General features: G+C 41.5%; 1 protein-coding gene across 1 annotated transcript in view; it reads right to left on the bottom strand.

The window, feature by feature from the left end:
* Positions 1-14,826, bottom strand: part of LOC128644034 (cullin-associated NEDD8-dissociated protein 1) — a gene marked incomplete at its 3' end in the record, with an annotated part of 137,713 nt that extends 122,887 nt beyond the window's left edge. Inside the window, 4 exon segments of the mRNA XM_053696799.1 lie at positions 603-708; positions 789-1,045; positions 3,146-3,269; positions 14,292-14,826. Of these exon segments, the coding sequence (XP_053552774.1) occupies positions 603-708; positions 789-1,045; positions 3,146-3,269; positions 14,292-14,826 (1,022 nt within the window).
* Between the last annotated feature and the right edge of the window lie 6,104 nt (positions 14,827-20,930).

The raw sequence follows: 20,930 nt of genomic DNA, 5'->3' as shown, positions 1-20,930 counted from the left end.
TTTGCATATATAGGACTGCTTACAGATAATGGGGCCGATTTATGATGGCCCGAATGGGGCCATAACAGCCTGTTTCCACGCAAGCCTTCAGGCTCGCTGGTAACCACAGTTAAGAAGCAGCGATCTTAAGACCACTGCTCCTTAACTGTATCCGCCGCCTCTGAGCAGGGTACAGCAATCAACCCGACCCTATACAATCAGGTTGATTGACACCCCCTGCTAGCGGCCGATCGGCTGTGAATCTGCAGGGGGCGGCATTGCACAAGCTAGAACTGCTTGTGCAATGCTGAATGCAGACAGCATATGCAGTCCGACTTCAGCGTTGTCTGTCGGACATGATACGCTGCAGCGTATCATGTCGGAGAGACATTAGTAAATCGGCCCCTATATATATATATATATATATATATATATATATATATATATATATATATATATATATATATATATATATATATATATATATATATATATATAAAAATTCTGAGATTACTTAGAGGGACATTATATAGAAATGCATATTAATTTCAAAACATATTCAGAATAATCAACCACTAAAGCAGAATTTAATCTCATAAAACTCCAGTTATTTAAAGACTTACCTCCTAACAAATGACTCAAATGCTTGAATGCAATATTCTCTCAATTCATCATCATCTATATTACAAAATTTGACTACAAGAGGAATTATTTTCTCCAAATATTCACCTAAGAAAAGAATAAATGCAATTTAATAAACTGAAAATTTTAATTATGACAATATAATGTGTATAATGTTGGGTTTTTACCTATTCTGTGTCCTGCTTGCCTACTAATAGCAGCTATGCATTGTATATAGGTCCTAGTAGTAGACATGGAATCATTTTTAGAGAGCTCTGACAAAAGGTGTTCTATAAGTTCAATGAACACAATATTTCCACAACTCATAACCAGATGGCCAAGAGCAATAATGGTCCTTTTTCTTACAGCCAGTCTTGGGCTTGTCAGTTGAGGGAGCAGACAACTCAATATTGATGGATGAAAATTAACAAGCAGCCCACCTTGCCTAAAGGAGAAAAAAAATATATATAAAAATATATAAGAAGAAAAAAGATACAACTTCACTGGTTTTATTATTGTTCTAAAATACTTTTGAATAATAAAGAGGTCATCATGTGTTATTTATGTAGTTTTTAGATTTTTAAATTATAAAACGTTGTGCTTATTGTAAAAAAAGACAGTCAACTCAAAAAAAAAAAATTGTTCTTTTCTTTACTCATTCCCCAGTTTTGCATAGAAAACATGGTTATGTTAATACACTTTTTACCTCTGATTACCTTGCATCTAAGCCTCTTTTGACAGCCCCCTGATCACATTACTTTATTATCTATTGACTTCCATGTAAGCCAATTAGAGCTGTGTTGTGCACAACCCACGGGTGTGAACACAATGTAAGCTATATGGCTCACATGAACTAGCAATCCCCTGTTGTGAAAAGCTAATAAAGAAAGCAAATGATAAGAGGCTGTCTTTAGTGATTTAGAAACAGGCACAAATTTAGAGGTTTAAAGGTTATAAAGTATATTAATGTAACAACGTTGGTTGTGCAAAGCTGGGGAATGGGAAAGGCATTATCTATATTTTTAAACCATAACAATTTTTGTGTTGACTGTCCTTTTAAATGTTGACAAATCCGAATCCTTGGGGTTTCTTCTTCTTTCTTCTTCTTCCTTCCTCTTTTTTTCCCTACTCTATGAATCTTTGTCTTCTTTACTCTTTATAATTTTGAACATCTATGCATATCATTATTGAGATAATAGGTCTTGAATGGATGTCTTCATTAAAAGAAGGATGCATGTGGAGGTATCAGGACCTTTGATTATGCTCATATTTAAATAGATATACCTTATTGATGTATTATTCTGTTTAATTTTTCTGTACAACTAATAAACCTAATAAAAGATTTAAACATAAATGTTGACAAATATTGCCAATACTCTGGTTCTATGGCTGTAAAATGGGGGGGAGGGGGGGAATAACTCTTTGAAAGAGAAATAGTGACCTAATGATGTATTGATCTTTCCATGTAGGCCAATGCAACATATAGACATTAGTGGGATATTACCCCCTTAATCACCACAAAGTAATATGTACGTCGCTGGTCGTTAAGAGTTTTTTGATTATGATAGCCTTCCTCCAGCTGACCAGCGAGACCGCACTATTAAAAATGCCCAGGATAAGTCCCTGGTCCTTAAGGGGTTAAACACTTCTTCAAAAAAAGTTAAAATTGTGCTTTCTGACCACGTAGTCATTTTTGACAAGCAAAACAGGTAGATATGGGCTCCTTGGCACCTCCCCTAAAGAAAGCCTGTTTACTTTGAGTTTAAAGGGCCATAATACCCAAATGTTTAAACACTTGAAAGTGATGCAGCATAGCTGTAAAAAGCTGACTAGAAAATATCTCCTGAACATCTCTATGTAAAAAAGAAAGATATTTTACCTCAAAAGTTCCTCAGTAGCCACCTCCCATTGTAAAGGATTTCTAAGCAGCATATTAGTATGTCTGTCCTGGGACAGCTGAAAGGATGAGCATCGTGAACTCTCATATTATTTCACCAATCAGGTAAAGGAAGCTTACTATGAAATCTCATGAGAGTCAAGTCAAATCTCATGAGATCACAGTAAGAGTTCATGACCTCAGCACTGCTGATGCTGATTGGCTGCTGTTCATTTCTTCATTTTTTTTTTTATTTTTACCTGCAGCTGGGAGCAGGTGAAGTATAAATTTTTACACAGAACTTACTCTGCTGAGCTGAGGAAATTGTGAGGTAAAATATCTTCCTTTTTTACATAGAGATGCCCAGGTGATATTTTCCTGTCAGCTTTTTACAGTTATACTGCATCAGTTTCAAGTGATTTAGCATATGAGTATTATGTCCCTTTAATTGTATTTCAGAATGTGCAACATATGGAAACAGAAAACCTACCTTATAAAGACTGTGCAGACTCTATCTTCAACTATTAAAATGGCTGATAGTATTGAATCATTACAAGCTACAGAAAAATATTAAAGTTTCAAATAAGAATTTCCAAGTACACAAACTGACTTTACAAGTTCTTTTTAAAACCCCAATAAGGAGAGCATGTACTAAATTCCAATACATACCTGCTCAGCATATCGGCCATAATATCCAATGCTTCGAGCTGGACAGACACATCCTCCTGTTTTGCAATTGCACTTGTTAGTCGTCCTGTAATTTTTTTGCAAACATTTGCAGCTAAAGCAGATCCTGCAAAGTTATTGACAATGTCTTTAGACATACATTTGAAAGAAAAATAAACATCTAACAATTTAAAAAAAACCATAAACAAAACATTATTACAAGGATAATTGTGCCAATTACTGGAAAATATTCCAACCAAAATTGAGAAGCACAACAGTAAATTTTTTCAACACACTTGTAATATCAAAAACTGTATCCAGCTAGTTGTCATTAGTGGATATCTGCTCCTTCAACAAAGGATACAAACAGAATGAAGCATGTGTTAATAGGAGAAAACTAGAAAATTGTTTCAAACCTATCTGAATAAAAACAAATATTTGGTTCCATGTCCCTTTAAACCCTACAAAAGGTTTTTAGAGGCAGTATAAAATTGCATGCTTTATCTGAACCATGTTTTTTTCCCCTTTACTGTCCCTTTAAAATTAAGACAAATTTCTAAACAAAGTTGTTTGGCACAAAGTAGAAAAGGGGGACAGTTCTGTAAAAATTGTTTCCCCTAATGTGTTTCAAATTACTTGTTATACAAGAGTATGTTCAAATACTCATTAATAGTTATTTTTGTATATGAAATATTTATTGCTCTATGAAACCTCAACATTAACATGGGCTGATGTTTCAGAAAAAATAACAGTTTTCATTACTGACAGTGTGTGCCATATAGATAACCTGTTGATGCCCGTGGAGTTACTTATGAGGGCACCGATTGGCTAAAATGCAAGTATGTCAAAAGAACTGAAATAAGGGGCAGTCAGCAGAGGCTTAGATACAAGGTAATCACAGAGGTAAAAAATGTATTTATATTACCGTGTTGATTATGCAAAACTAGGGAATGGGTAATAAAAGGGATTATCTAACTTTTTAAATGAATAATAATTCTAGGGTAGACTGTCCCTTTAAACACTGAAATAGTTTAGGAGATACAATAAGCAAAAATCAGCTGTTTCAATAAAAAAAAGTAAATTTAAGCTTACCTGATAAATTAATTTCTTCTATGGTACGACGAGTCCACGGATTCATCCTTTACTTGTGGGATATTATCCTCCTGCTAACAGGAAGTGGCAAAGAGCACCACAGCAGAGCTGTATATATAGCTCCTCCCTTAGCTCCACCCTCAGTCATTCGACCAAAGGTACAGGAAGAAAAAGGGAGAAACTAAAAAGGTGCACAGGTGACTGAAGATTAAAGTCAAAAAATATAATCTGTCTTAAAATGACAGGGCGGGCCGTGGACTCGTCGTACCATAGAAGAAATTAAATTTATCAGGTAAGCATAAATTTACTTTTCTTCTATAAAGGTAAGACGAGTCCACGGATTCATCCTTTACTTGTGGGATACAATACCAAAGCTACAGGACACGGATGAACGGGAGGGACAAGACAGATGGTTAAACAGAAGGCACCACTGCTTGAAGAACTTTTCTCCCAAAAATAGCCTCCGAAGAAGCAAAAGTATCAATTTTGGAAAAGGTATGAAGCGAAGACCAAGTCGCAGCCTTACAAATCTGTTCAACAGAAGCATAATTTTTAAAAGCCCATGTGGAAGCCACCGCTCTAGTAGAGTGAGCTGTAATTCTTTCAGGAGGCTGCTGTCCAGCAGTCTCATATGCCAAACAGATGATGCTTTTCAGCCAAAAGAAAGAGGTAGCCATAGCTTTTTGACCTCTACATTTTCAAGAATAGACAAACAAGGAAGATGTTTGACGGAAATCTTTGGTCGCTTGCAAGTAAAATTTTAAAGCACGAACCACGTCCAGGTTGTGCAACAGATGCTCCTTCTTAGAGGAAGGATTAGGACACAGAGAAGGAACCACAATGTCCTGATTAATATTCTTATTTGTAACAACCCTAGGAAGGAATCCAGGTTTGGTACGCAAAACCACCTTATCAGCATGGAAAACAAGATAAGGCGAGTCGCATTGCAATGCAGATAGTTCAGAAACTCTTTGAGCCAAAGAGATAGCAACTAAAAACAGAACTTTCCAAGATAGAAGCTTAATATCTATGGAATGCATAGGTTCAAACGGAACCCCTTGAAGAACTTTAAGAACTAAATTCAAACTCCATGGCAGAGCAACAGGTTTAAACACAGGCTTGATTCTAACCAAAGCCTGACAGAACGACTGAACGTCTGGAACATCTGCCAGACGCTTGTGTAGTAAAATTGATAAAGCAGATATCTGTCCCTTTAGAGAACTAGCTGATAGCCCCTTCTCCAATCCTTCTTGGAGAAAGGACAAAATCCTAGGAATCCTGATCTTACTCCATGGAGTAGCCTTTGGATTTGCACCAATAAAGATATTTACGCCATATCTTATGATAAATTTTCCTAGTGACAGGTTTTCGAGCCTAAATCAAGGTATCTATGACCGACTCAGAGAATCCCCGCTTGGATCAAATCAAGCGTTCAATCTCCAGGCAGTCAGCCGCAGGGAAACTAGATTTGGATGCTGGAACAGACCTTGAATCAGAAGGTCCTGTTTCAGTGGCAGAGTCCATGGTGGAAGAGATGACATGTCCACCAGGTCTGCATACCAAGACCTGAGTGGCCACGCAGGTGCTATCAAAATCACCGAAGATCTCTCCTGTTTAATTCTGGCAATCAAATGAGGAAGGAGAGGGAATGGTGGAAACACATAAGCCAGGTTGAACGACCAGGGTACTGCTAGAGCATCTATCAGTACTGCTTGAGGATCCCTTGATCTGGACCGTAACAAGGAAGTTTGGCGTTCTGACGAGACGCCATCAGATCCAATTCTGGTGTGCCCCATTGATGAATCAATTGTGCAAACACCTCCGGATGGATTTCCCACTCCCCCGGATGAAAAGTCTGACGACTTAGAAAAACCGCTTCCCAGTTCTCCACTCCTGGGATATAGATTGCTGATAGATGGCAAGAGTGAGTCTCTGCCCATTGAATTATTTTGGTAACCTCTATCATAGCTAGAGAACTCTTTGTTCCCCCCTGATGATTGATATATGCTACAGTTTTCCGACTGGAATCTTATGAATCTGGCCGAAGCCAGCTGTGGCCACGCCTGAAGCGCGTTGAATATAGCTCTCAGTTCGAGAATATTTATCGGAAGGAGAGCCTCCTCCTGAGTCCACACACCCTGTGCTTTCAGGGAATTCCAGACTGCACCCCAGCCCAATAGGCTGGCGTCCGTCGTCACTATGACCCATGCTGGCCTGCGGAAACACATTCCCTGGGACAGATGATCCTGTGACAACCACCAAAGAAGAGAGTCTCTGGTCTCTTGATCCAGATTTATCGGAGGAGATAAATCTGCATAATCCCCATTCCACTGTTTGAGCATGCATAGTTGCAGTGGTCTGAGATGCAAGCGAGCAAACCGAACTATGTCCATTGCAGCTACCATTAGTCCGATTACCTCCATACACTGAGCCACTGACGGCCGAAGAATGGAATGAAGAGCTCGGCAGGTGGTTAAAATCTTTGATTTCCTGTCCTCCGTCAGAAAAATTCTCATGTCCACCGAATCTATCAGAGTTCCCAGGAATGGAACTCTTGTAAGAGGGATAAGTGAACTCTTCTTTACGTTCACCTTCCACCCGTGAGATCTCAGAAAAGCCAACACAATGTCAGTGTGAGATTTGGCTAGTTGGTAAGTTGACGCCTGAATTAAGATATCGTCCAGATAAGGCACCACTGCTATGCCCCACGGCCTTAGAACCGCCAGAAGGGACCCTAGCACTTTTGTGAAAATTCTGGGAGCTGTGGCCAACCCGAAGGGAAGAGCCACCAACTGGTAATGCTTGTCCAGAAAGGCGAACCTGAGGAACTGGTGATGATCTTTGTGGATAGGGATGTGTAGATACACATCCTTTAAGTCCACGGTGGTCATATATTGACCCTCCTGGATCATTGGTAAAAAATAGTCAGAATGGTCTCCATCTTGAAGGATGGGACCCTGAGGAATTTGTTTAGAATCTTGAGATCTAAATTTTGTCTGTTTTCGGAACTGGACAGATTACTCCCATGGTATATAGATGTTCTACACAGTGTAAGAATGCCTCTCTTTTTGTCTGGTTTACAGACAATTGAGAAAGATGGAATCCCCCCCCTTGGAGGAGAATCTTTGAAATCTAGAAGATACCCCTGGGTTACGATTTCTAAAACCCAGGAGTCCTTAACGTCTCTTGCCCTCCCGGATCGGGGGCTACCCCTTTATGCTGTTTTGGTGGCAGCAGCGGGCTTCTTGGCCTGTTTACCTTTGTTCCAAGTCTGGTTAGGTCTCCAGACTGACTTGGATTGAGCAAAATTCCCCTCTTGTTTTGCAGCAGGGGAAGAGGTAGAGGGACCACCTTTGAAGTTTCGAAAGGAACGAATATAATTTTGTTTGGTCCTCATCTTATTTGTCTTATCCTGAGGAAGGGCATGGCCTTTTCCTCCAGTGATGTCTGAAATGATCTCTTTCAGTTCAGGCCCGAATAGGGTCTTACCTTTGAAAGGGATGGCTAAAAGCTTAGATTTTGAGGACACATCAGCAGACCAGGACTTAAGCCATAACGCTCTACGTGCTAAAATGGCAAAAACAGAATTTATGTTTACCTGATAAATTACTTTCTCCAACGGTGTGTCCGGTCCACGGCGTCATCCTTACTTGTGGGATATTCTCTTCCCCAACAGGATATGGCAAAGAGCCCAGCAAAGCTGGTCACATGATCCCTCCTAGGCTCCGCCTTCCCCAGTCATTCGACCGACGTAAAGGAGGAATATTTGCATAGGAGAAATCATATGATACCGTGGTGACTGTAGTTAAAGAAAATAAATTATCAGACCTGATTAAAAAACCAGGGCGGGCCGTGGACCGGACACACCGTTGGAGAAAGTAATTTATCAGGTAAACATAAATTCTGTTTTCTCCAACATAGGTGTGTCCGGTCCACGGCGTCATCCTTACTTGTGGGAACCAATACCAAAGCTTTAGGACACGGATGAAGGGAGGGAGCAAATCAGGTCACCTAAATGGAAGGCACCACGGCTTGCAAAACCTTTCTCCCAAAAATAGCCTCAGAAGAAGCAAAAGTATCAAACTTGTAAAATTTGGTAAAAGTGTGCAGTGAAGACCAAGTCGCTGCCTTACATATCTGATCAACAGAAGCCTCGTTCTTGAAGGCCCATGTGGAAGCCACAGCCCTAGTGGAATGAGCTGTGATTCTTTCAGGAGGCTGCCGTCCGGCAGTCTCATAAGCCAATCTGATGATGCTTTTAATCCAAAAAGAGAGAGAGGTAGAAGTTGCTTTTTGACCTCTCCTTTTACCAGAATAAACAACAAACAAGGAAGATGTTTGTCTAAAATCCTTTGTAGCATCTAAATAGAATTTTAGAGCGTGAACAACATCCAAATTGTGCAACAAACGTTCCTTCTTTGAAACTGGATTCGGACACAAAGAAGGCACGACTATCTCCTGGTTAATGTTTTTGTTAGAAACAACTTTCGGAAGAAAACCAGGTTTAGTACGTAAAACCACCTTATCTGCATGGAACACCAGATAAGGAGGAGAACACTGCAGAGCAGATAATTCTGAAACTCTTCTAGCAGAAGAAATTGCAACCAAAAACAAAACTTTCCAAGATAATAACTTAATATCAACGGAATGTAAGGGTTCAAACGGAACCCCCTGAAGAACTGAAAGAACTAAATTGAGACTCCAAGGAGGAGTCAAAGGTTTGTAAACAGGCTTGATTCTAACCAGAGCCTGAACAAAGGCTTGAACATCTGGCACAGCTGCCAGCTTTTTGTGAAGTAACACAGACAAGGCAGAAATCTGTCCCTTCAAGGAACTTGCAGATAATCCTTTCTCCAATCCTTCTTGAAGAAAGGATAGAATCTTAGGAATTTTTACCTTGTCCCAAGGGAATCCTTTAGATTCACACCAACAGATATATTTTTTCCATATTTTGTGGTAAATTTTTCTAGTTACAGGCTTTCTGGCCTGAACAAGAGTATCAATAACAGAATCTGAGAACCCTCGCTTTGATAAGATCAAGCGTTCAATCTCCAAGCAGTCAGTTGGAGTGAGACCAGATTCGGATGTTCGAACGGACCTTGAACAAGAAGGTCTCGTCTCAAAGGTAGCTTCCATGGTGGAGCCGATGACATATTCACCAGGTCTGCATACCAAGTCCTGCGTGGCCACGCAGGAGCTATCAAGATCACCGATGCCCTCTCCTGATTGATCCTGGCTACCAGCCTGGGGATGAGAGGAAACGGCGGGAATACATAAGCTAGTTTGAAGGTCCAAGGTGCTACTAGTGCATCTACTAGAGTCGCCTTGGGATCCCTGGATCTGGACCCGTAGCAAGGAACCTTGAAGTTCTGACGAGAGGCCATCAGATCCATGTCTGGAATGCCCCACAGTTGAGTAATGTGGGCAAAGATTTCCGGATGGAGTTCCCACTCCCCCGGATGTAATGTCTGACGACTCAGAAAATCCGCTTCCCAATTTTCCACTCCTGGGATGTGGATTGCAGACAAGTGGCAGGAGTGAGTCTCCGCCCATTGAATGATTTTGGTCACTTCTTCCATCGCCAGGGAACTCCTTGTTCCCCCCTGATGGTTGATGTACGCAACAGTCGTCATGTTGTCTGATTGAAACCGTATGAACTTGGCCTTTGCTAGCTGAGGCCAAGCCTTGAGAGCATTGAGTATCGCTCTCAGTTCCAGAATATTTATCGGTAGAAGAGATTCTTCCCGAGACCAAAGACCCTGAGCTTTCAGGGGTCCCCAGACCGCGCCCCAGCCCATCAGACTGGCGTCGGTCGTGACAATGACCCACTCTGGTCTGCGGAAGCTCATCCCCTGTGACAGGTTGTCCAGGGACAGCCACCAACGGAGTGAATCTCTGGTCCTCTGATTTACTTGTATCGTCGGAGACAAGTCTGTATAGTCCCCATTCCACTGACTGAGCATGCACAGTTGTAATGGTCTTAGATGAATGCGCGCAAAAGGAACTATGTCCATTGCCGCTACCATCAAACCTATTACTTCCATGCACTGCGCTATGGAAGGAAGAGGAACGGAATGAAGTATTTGACAAGAGTTTAGAAGTTTTGTTTTTCTGGCCTCTGTCAGAAAAATCCTCATTTCTAAGGAGTCTATTATTGTTCCCAAGAAGGGAACCCTCGTTGACGGAGATAGAGAACTCTTTTCTACGTTCACTTTCCATCCGTGAGATCTGAGAAAGGCCAGGACAATGTCCGTGTGAGCCTTTGCTAGAGGAAGGGACGACGCTTGAATCAGAATGTCGTCCAAGTAAGGTACTACTGCAATGCCCCTTGGTCTTAGCACCGCTAGAAGGGACCCTAGTACCTTTGTGAAAATCCTTGGAGCAGTGGCTAATCCGAACGGAAGTGCCACGAACTGGTAATGCTTGTCCAGGAATGCGAACCTTAGGAACCGATGATGTTCCTTGTGGATAGGAATATGTAGATACGCATCCTTTAAATCCACCGTGGTCATGAATTGACCTTCCTGGATGGAAGGAAGAATTGTTCGAATGGTTTCCATTTTGAACGATGGAACCTTGAGAAACTTGTTTAGGATCTTGAGATCTAAGATTGGTCTGAACGTTCCCTCTTTTTTGGGAACTACGAACAGATTGGAGTAGAACCCCATCCCTTGTTCTCCTAATGGAACAGGATGAATCACTCCCATTTTTAACAGGACTTCTACACAATGTAAGAATGCCTGTTTTTTTATGTGGTCTGAAGACAATTGAGACCTGTGGAACCTCCCCCTTGGGGGAAGCCCTTTGAATTCCAGAAGATAACCTTGGGAGACTATTTCTAGCGCCCAAGGATCCAGAACATCTCTTGCCCAAGCCTGAGCGAAGAGAGAGAGTCTGCCCCCCACCAGGGTACTTGTCCCGGATCGGGGGCCAACATCTCATGCTGTCTTGGTAGCAGTGGCAGGTTTCTTGGCCTGCTTTCCCTTGTTCCAGCCTTGCATTGGTCTCCAGGCTGGCTTGGCTTGAGAAGTCAATGTCTGTGTGAGCACCTATTTAAACGCCCAGTCAATTTGGTGATTGTGATGTAAACCCAAACTTGTAATACCAAGATGTGGTTGTCTCGATAAATTGACTCACCCCTGGCTGTAGACAGTGACTCCGTTGTTTCTTCCTTCCGCTACTTGCAGAGTTTGGCCCGTCCTAAGAGAGCTGGCTTAATCTCCGGGGTAATGGGTATGCGTCCAGCAGAGCCCCTTTCTCTTTGCCTCCGGCTCGTGATCCGCTCTCCTCCTGGGTCCCGCTCCACTCGCGGTAACTTGGCGTCTGACGTCACTGAATACTTCCTTCACAGCCGTTCAATCAACTATTAGAATCGTGTGGTGGGCGCTGGCTGAATCAATCGTAGTGACAGCGGATACAAGCTACCTCTGTGCAGGCTCCGTTTCAAAGAGTTCAGGATAACAAAGTGATGAGCTGCACCAGGGTACTTGTTAAAAGACTTATTGTAGGTCACAAAAATCTTCTTTTCAGAAGCATCATTACACAACAATAATGGACATTGTGGTGTGTGTGTAGAAATCGCCCAAAGAGCTTCTCTCTGACGCGTTTCAGCCTATACCGGCCGTAATCGTAGCATAATGCTCATAATCCCAATTCACCTTTAAATCCCATGTGCTAAATTGTGATTGGATAAAACCATTATCCTGGGCGGTCTCTAACATCACACCTATTGAATATACACCAATTTAAATCGTTATTCATTGTCTTTTCATAAACAAAAAATGAGTAATGTTGAAATTATTCATTTGCTTTAGATCAGAATTACTTGTGCTATATAGACCAATAAATGCCATTAAACTTAAAAATGTAATTCTGGCAAATTATTTCGGCTATTTTACCCAGTAAACTTTCATACTTATAGTAATGTGTTATTACTGTGCTTTTTAGTCCTTTGCTTAAATATGAGGACTTAAAAACTAGCGAACCACTGAAAGATAGAAAAGAAAAGAATAGAAAAGAGAAGAAAAGAGCTACTCACAAATTTAGTGACTTTATATTTCTTATTGTTGTGAATTTCTTATTAACTTCCAAATATGATGTTGCCAGACTTGATACAAATAAACAAATAGTTGAAAAATTATTCATGCAATGATTTTTGTACATTTTCTTGAACTTTTTTATTTTTTTCATTTTTTCTTAAAATCCAAACATGGATTATAGCATTCACTTTCGGAAGAAAGGGATTTCAAATACCAAACTCCAAATCTCAAATTATGAGATACGGTTAGTGAAATACATATCTATGGATTTTAGTTATGATTAATGACCCTTCTTTAACCATGCCTTTTGAATTGTAGACCCAGGACCTTTTATTCCCAAAAATTAATTATGTCAAATTCCGAATTTAGACCTGTGGGGATTCTGGTTTTGAGTCTATGTATCCAAAAGGCTTCCCTTTTGGCTAGAAGTTTATCTCTGTCTCCACCCCTTGCCTTACATGTTACCTGCTCAATAATCGTCCACCTCATTGTATCTGTACTCTTGTCATGTTTCAATTTAAAGTGTTGCACTAATGGTGTTGTTAATTTCCCTGCTTTTATATTAGTTACATGTTCGCGTATTCTGTCCCTTGTTTCTCTAGTCGTGAGTCCTGTATATTGGACTCCGCACTGTACACAGGTCAGCAAGTAGACTACATAAGTTGCTCGACAATTCAGGCATGAAAAATGCCTAAAGCGTTCACCTGTTGTTGTGCTTGAGAAACCTTCCCCGCTCTGTAACAATCCACATGCTATGCAAGGTGTGTAACTGCATCTAAAAACCCCTTTAAATCTTAGCCATGATGATTGGTCCGGTTTTTTGATGCTTAGTTGTGTGGGAGCTAAAATGTTAGCTAGACTTTTTCCTTTTTTAAAGGCATACCTGCACCCCTTGGATATGATCTCACTTAGATCATCATCAGCTGATAACATCCGAAAATGTTTTCTTATTATGTTGCAGATTTTATGATATTGATTACTGTATCTTGTAATAAAGGATACACCTTCAAAGTGATCCTTTTCTTTAGGTTTCTCTGGATTTAGAAATTGTGTCCTCATAGTATTGGTTATCTCTGCTCTTGCAATAGATACTTCCTTTCTATTATACCCTCTTTGACACAGTCTGTCCTCTAAGTCTGAAGCCTGTATATCAAATTCCTCTTGTGTTGTACAATTACGTCTTAAACGTATGAACTGCCCCTTTGTAACTGATCGAAAAACCCTTTTAGGGTGGTTACTTCTCGCATGGAGCAGCGTATTTCCTGAAATAGGCTTTCTGAACACTTTTGTGTATACTTTGTGCTGCCTGCTCATTAGTGTTACATCCAAATAATTGAGCTGTGTAACATTAAACTCATGTGTTAGCCTTATCCCCACTGTGTTGTTATTAAGATATTTTAGGAAGTTCTCTGCTTCCGTCTCACTCCCATCCCAGATGATCAAAAGATCATCTATGTACCTCCTGTAGTAGATAATCTTAGCTCTCCAGGATCCACTCTCTCCATAGATGTGGGACAGCTCCCACCAACCCATAAACAGGTTGGCATAGGAGGGGGCAAATTTAGCCCCCATCGCTGTCCCACATCTCTGGAGATAGTGGTCCGCCTCAAACATAAAAAAATTGTGGGTTAACAAAAACTCAGTTACTCTGAGGATGTAACTACAAAATGGGGAACTATACTCAGTCATCCTTTTCAGGAAAAAAGCAATAGCTTCCAGACCCTTGTCATGGGGTATAGATGAATACAAGGATGTTACATCTATTGATAGCCAACTGTATTGGCTTTGCCAGACAACTGATTCAAGTTCAATCAGAAGTTGCTTGGTGTCTCTTAAATAGCTTGGCAATTTAGAGACCATTGGCTGTAGGATGGAGTCAAGCCATTGTGACATAGGCTCTAGTATAGATCCTATGCCGCTGATAATGGGACGGCCCTTCACATCTATTAAAGACTTGTGTACTTTTGGAAGGAAATTGAAAACAGGCTTGATCGGTGAATCCACTATCAAAAACTCACTTGTTTTCTCATCCACAAAGCCTGCTTCCATTCCATCATCAATCAAATGCAACAATTCACGTTTGAATCTTGCAGTAGGATCTTGCGACAGTAGGGTATACTGTAGTGGGTCCGATAGTTGTCGTGATGCTTCTTGAACAAAGAAGCTTCTGTCCATGACAACCACGGACCCACCCTTGTCCGCTGATCTTATCACCAAACTGGTATCTCTTTTGAGATCATTTAGTGCTGATAATTCACTTTTGTTTAAATTTGTATGTTCATTTTGTCTGGCAACATATGCTAAGTTTGTGAGGTCTCTCTCCACTCTTTTCTGAAATTGTTCCAGAATGCTTCCTCTTATGTGTAAGGGATAGAATTTCGAGGCACTCGAAAACTGTGGACCAGTCGATACTTTATTTGTATCCATATACATCTCATTGTTGTCACTCTCACAGTATAAATTTTCAAGTGTCTCCAAATCACATACCTCCTGAAAGGATAACATAGTGTTAAACTGGGACACCTTTTCAGTTTTGTTTTGACTATTCCCCATATCTCCTTTAGCAAAATATTTCTTTACTGTGAGATTTCTGATCAATCTGTTCACGTCCACTAAGGTTTGAAATAAATTAAATGTGTCAGCTGGCACAAAACTTAAGCCATAGTTTAAGACCTTAGTCTCAATGGCACTTAGTGGACGTGAAGACAGATTGATTACAGAATTTATTGATACTTGGTTTTTGATCTGCCTCTCCTGGGAGGTTGGCGCTGTTGTAGTGGATTCTCTTTTAGAATCCCTTTGCCTTTTGTAGCGCCCCCCCCCCCTTCGAATCCTTCTGGGACCTTTGAAAAAACCTGTGCTACTTCTGATCTTTCCTCCCCCCTATAATTTATAGAACTTGCTTCATTTGCATAATTTTGCTGATACTTAGTGGTATTACTCTCTGTATTACCCTTGGATATATGGGCTACTGATTGTTCAGAATTATAGACAATGACCCTATCACTGGCTCTGTCCTCTTCTTCTCCTGACGTGGAACAGTCCCCCGAGGACTCTGCCTCACTTTCATTAAAGGTAACCTTCTTAGATTTAAAAGCTTGTTTGTTTTGTTTTCTACCTGATTTTTTACCTTTGGGGAACCTTTTTTGATCATTCTCCCTTCTATAGCTTGTTCTAAGTTTTCTGTTCCAAATATAAATTTTGTTATTTTCATAATCACTCAGATCCCTTAAATATTTATCATGTTTAATTTCCATAATCAATGCTTTAGATTCTGCTAATGTGACCTGCAGAATTGAGTCAAATTTCTTAAATTGTAACTCTTTGCTACGTACATTTAACTCTATTTGCAAAACATCAATTTCTTTTGAAACAGTAACTAATAGCTTGGATTTGAATTCTATCAACATTCCCATCAATTTTAATGAACAATATGAAAGCACCCCATTCCAAACTCTTATAAATTCTTCATCTTCTACTGCAAAGGTGGGAAATTTATTAACCCTTAGGCCTCTGGGTATCATGCCCTGATTCAAATATTTTTGCAAAGTACAAATGTCCCATTTGAGTCTTATTTCTTGTGTTAAGGCTAACACATGAGTTTAATGTTACACAGCTCAATTATTTGGATGTAACACTAATGAGCAGGCAGCACAAAGTATACACAAAAGTGTTCAGAAAGCCTATTTCAGGAAATACGCTGCTCCATGCGAGAAGTAACCACCCTAAAAGGGTTTTTCGATCAGTTACAAAGGGGCAGTTCATACGTTTAAGACGTAATTGTACAACACAAGAGGAATTTGATATACAGGCTTCAGACTTAGAGGACAGACTGTGTCAAAGAGGGTATAATAGAAAGGAAGTATCTATTGCAAGAGCAGAGATAACCAATACTATGAGGACACAATTTCTAAATCCAGAGAAACCTAAAGAAAAGGATCACTTTGAAGGTGTATCCTTTATTACAAGATACAGTAATCAATATCATAAAAACAGAATTTATGTTTACCTGATAAATTACTTTCTCCAACGGTGTGTCCGGTCCACGGCGTCATCCTTACTTGTGGGATATTCTCCTCCCCAACAGGAAATGGCAAAGAGCCCAGCAAAGCTGGTCACATGATCCCTCCTAGGCTCCGCCTACCCCAGTCATTCGACCGACTTTAAGGAGGAATATTTGCATAGGAGAAACCATGGTACCGTGGTGACTGTAGTTAAAGAAAATAAATTATCAGACCTGATTAAAAAAAAACCAGGGCGAGCCGTGGACCGGACACACCGTTGGAGAAAGTAATTTATCAGGTAAACATAAATTCTGTTTTCTCCAACATAGGTGTGTCCGGTCCACGGCGTCATCCTTACTTGTGGGAACCAATACCAAAGCTTTAGGACACGGATGAAGGGAGGGAGCAAATCAGGTCACCTAAATGGAAGGCACCACGGCTTGCAAAACCTTTCTCCCAAAAATAGCCTCAGAAGAAGCAAAAGTATCAAACTTGTAAAATTTGGTAAAAGTGTGCAGTGAAGACCAAGTCGCTGCCCTACATATCTGATCAACAGAAGCCTCGTTCTTGAAGGCCCATGTGGAAGCCACAGCCCTAGTGGAATGAGCTGTGATTCTTTCGGGAGGCTGCCGTCCGGCAGTCTCGTAAGCCAATCTGATGATGCTTTTAATCCAAAAAGAGAGAGAGGTAGAAGTTGCTTTTTGACCTCTCCTTTTACCGGAATAAACAACAAACAAGGAAGATGTTTGTCTAAAATCCTTTGTAGCATCTAAATAGAATTTTAGAGCGCGAACAACATCCAAATTGTGCAACAAACGTTCCTTCTTTGAAACTGGTTTCGGACACAGAGAAGGTACGATAATCTCCTGGTTAATGTTTTTGTTAGAAACAACTTTTGGAAGAAAACCAGGTTTAGTACGTAAAACCACCTTATCTGCATGGAACACCAGATAAGGAGGAGAACACTGCAGAGCAGATAATTCTGAAACTCTTCTAGCAGAAGAAATTGCAACCAAAAACAAAACTTTCCAAGATAATAACTTAATATCAACGGAATGTAAGGGTTCAAACGGAACCCCCTGAAGAACTGAAAGAACTAAATTGAGACTCCAAGGAGGAGTCAAAGGTTTGTAAACAGGCTTAATTCTAACCAGAGCCTGAACAAAGGCTTGAACATCTGGCACAGCGGCCAGCTTTTTGTGAAGTAACACAGACAAGGCAGAAATCTGTCCCTTCAGGGAACTTGCAGATAATCCTTTTTCCAATCCTTCTTGAAGGAAGGATAGAATCCTAGGAATCTTAACCTTGTCCCAAGGGAATCCTTTAGATTCACACCAACAGATATATTTTTTCCAAATTTTGTGGTAAATCTTTCTAGTTACAGGCTTTCTGGCCTGAACAAGAGTATTGATAACAGAATCTGAGAACCCTCGCTTCGATAAGATCAAGCGTTCAATCTCCAAGCAGTCAGCTGGAGTGAAACCAGATTCGGATGTTCGAACGGACCCTGAACAAGAAGGTCTCGTCTCAAAGGTAGCTTCCAAGGTGGAACCGATGACATATTCACCAGATCTGCATACCAAGTCCTGCGTGGCCACGCAGGAGCTATCAAGATCACCGACGCCCTCTCCTGATTGATCCTGGCTACCAGCCTGGGGATGAGAGGAAACGGCGGGAACACATAAGCTAGTTTGAAGGTCCAAGGTGCTACTAGTGCATCCACTAGAGCCGCCTTGGGATCCCTGGATCTGGACCCGTAGCAAGGAACTTTGAAGTTCTGACGAGAGGCCATCAGATCCATGTCTGGAATGCCCCACAGCTGAGTGACTTGGGCAAAGATTTCCGGATGGAGTTCCCACTCCCCCGGATGCAATGTCTGACGACTCAGAAAAACAGAATTTATGTTTACCTGATAAATTACTTTCTCCAACGGAGTGTCCGGTCCACGGCGTCATCCTTACTTGTGGGATATTCTCTTCCCCAACAGGAAATGGCAAAGAGCCCAGCAAAGCTGGTCACATGATCCCTCCTAGGCTCCGCCTACCCCAGTCATTCGACCGACGTTAAGGAGGAATATTTGCATAGGAGAAACCATATGTTACCGTGGTGACTGTAGTTAAAGAAAATAAATTATCAGACCTGATTAAAAAAAAACCAGGGCGGGCCGTGGACCGGACACACCGTTGGAGAAAGTAATTTATCAGGTAAACATAAATTCTGTTTTCTCCAACATAGGTGTGTCCGGTCCACGGCGTCATCCTTACTTGTGGGAACCAATACCAAAGCTTTAGGACACGGATGAAGGGAGGGAGCAAATCAGGTCACCTAAATGGAAGGCACCACGGCTTGCAAAACCTTTCTCCCAAAAATAGCCTCAGAAGAAGCAAAAGTATCAAAGTTGTAAAATTTAGAAAAAGTGTGCAGTGAAGACCAAGTCGCTGCCTTACATATCTGATCAACAGAAGCCTCGTTCTTGAAGGCCCATGTGGAAGCCACAGCCCTAGTGGAGTGAGCTGTGATTCTTTCAGGAGGCTGCCGTCCGGCAGTCTCATAAGCCAATCGGATAATGCTTTTAATCCAGAAGGAGAGAGAGGTAGAAGTTGCTTTTTGACCTCTCCGTTTACCAGAATAAACAACAAACAAAGACGAAGTTTGTCTGAAATCCTTAGTAGCTGCTAAGTAAAATTTGAGAGCACGAACTACATCCAAGTTGTGCAACAAACGTTCCTTCTTTGAAACTGGATTAGGACACAAAGAAGGCACAACTATCTCCTGGTTAATGTTTTTGTTAGAAACAACTTTTGGAAGAAAACCAGGTTTAGTACGCAAAACCACCTTATCTGCATGGAACACCAGATAAGGAGAAGAACACTGCAGAGCAGATAATTCTGAAACTCTTCTAGCAGAAGAAATTGCAACCAAAAACAAAACTTTCCAAGATAATAACTTAATATCAACGGAATGTAAGGGTTCAAACGGAACCCCCTGAAGAACTGAAAGAACTATGTTGAGACTCCAAGGAGGAGTCAAAATTTTGTAAACAGGCTTGATTCTAACCAGAGCCTGAACAAAGGCTAGAACATCTGGCACAGCTGCCAGCTTCTTGTGAAGTAACACAGACAAGGCAGAAATCTGTCCCATCAAGGAACTTGCAGATAATCCTTTTTCCAATCCTTCTCGAAGGAAGGATAGACTCTTAACCTTGTCCCAAGGGAATCCTGCAGATTCACACCAACAGATATACCAAATTATGTGGTAATTTTTCTGGTTACAGGCTTTCAGGCCTGAACAAGAGTATTAATAACAGAATCTGAGAACCCTCGCTTTGATAAGATCAAGCGTTCAATCTCCAAGCAGTCAGCTGGAGTGGGTCGAACGGACCTAGAACAAGAAGGTCTCGTCTCAAAGGTAGCTTCCATGGTGGAGCCGATGACATATTCACCAGATCTGCATACCAAGTCCTGCGTGGCCACGCAGGAGCTATCAAAATCACCGACGCCCTCTCCTGATTGATCCTGGCTACCAGCCTGGGGATGAGAGGAAACGGCGGGAACACATAAGCTAGTTTGAAGGTCCAAGGTGCTACTAGTGCATCCACTAGAGCCGCCTTGGGATCCCTGGATCTGTACCCGTAGTAAGGAACTCTGAAGTTCTGACGAGAGGCCATCAGATCCATGTCTGGAATGCCCCACGGTTGAGTGACTTGGGCAAAGATTTCCGGATGGAGTTCCCACTCCCCCGGATGCAATGTCTGCCGACTCAGAAAATCCGCTTCCCAATTTTCCACTCCTGGGATGTGGATAGCAGACAGGTGGCAGGAGTGAGACTCCGCCCATAGAATGATTTTGGTCACTTCTTCCATCGCTAGGGAACTCCTTGTTCCCCCCTGATGGTTGATGTATGAACTTGGCCCTCGCTAGCTGAGGCCAAGCTTTGAGAGCATTGAATATCGCTCTCAGTTCCAGAATATTTATCGGTAGAAGAGATTCTACCCGAGACCAAAGACCCTGAGCTTTCAGGATCCCCAGACCGCGCCCCAGCCCATCAGACTGGCGTCGGTCGTGACAATGACCCACTCTGGTCTGCGGAAGGTCATCCCTTGTGACAGGTTGTCCAGGGACAGCCACCAACGGAATGAGTCTCTGGTCCTCTGATTTACTTGTATCTTCGGAGACAAGTCTGAATAGTCCCCATTCCACTGACTGAGCATGAACAATTGTAATGGTCTTAGATGAATGCGCACAAAAGGAACTATGTCCATTGCCGCTACCATCAAACCTATCACTTCCATGCACTGCGCTATGGAAGGAAGAGGAACGGAATGAAGTATCCGACAAGAGTCTAGAAGTTTTGTTTTTCTGGCTTCTGTCAGAAAAATCCTCATTTCTAAGGAGTCTATTATAGTTCCCAAGAAGGGAACCCTCGTTGACGGAGATAGAGAACTCTTTTCCACGTTCACTTTCCATCCGTGAGATCTGAGAAAGGCCAGGACAATGTCCGTGTGAGCCTTTACTTGAGGAAGGGACGACGCTCGAATCAGAATGTCGTCCAAGTAAGGTACTACAGCAATGCCCCTTGGTCTTAGCACCGCCAGAAGGGACCCTAGTACCTATGAGAAAATCCTAGGAGCAGTGGCTAATCCGAAAGAAAACG

Source organism: Bombina bombina, unplaced genomic scaffold (genome assembly GCF_027579735.1).
Source record: "Bombina bombina isolate aBomBom1 unplaced genomic scaffold, aBomBom1.pri scaffold_586, whole genome shotgun sequence".
Taxonomy (NCBI): Eukaryota; Metazoa; Chordata; class Amphibia; order Anura; family Bombinatoridae; genus Bombina; species Bombina bombina.
The sequence above is the reverse complement of the archived record's forward strand: the minus strand, read 5'-3'. Positions and strand labels throughout refer to the sequence as shown.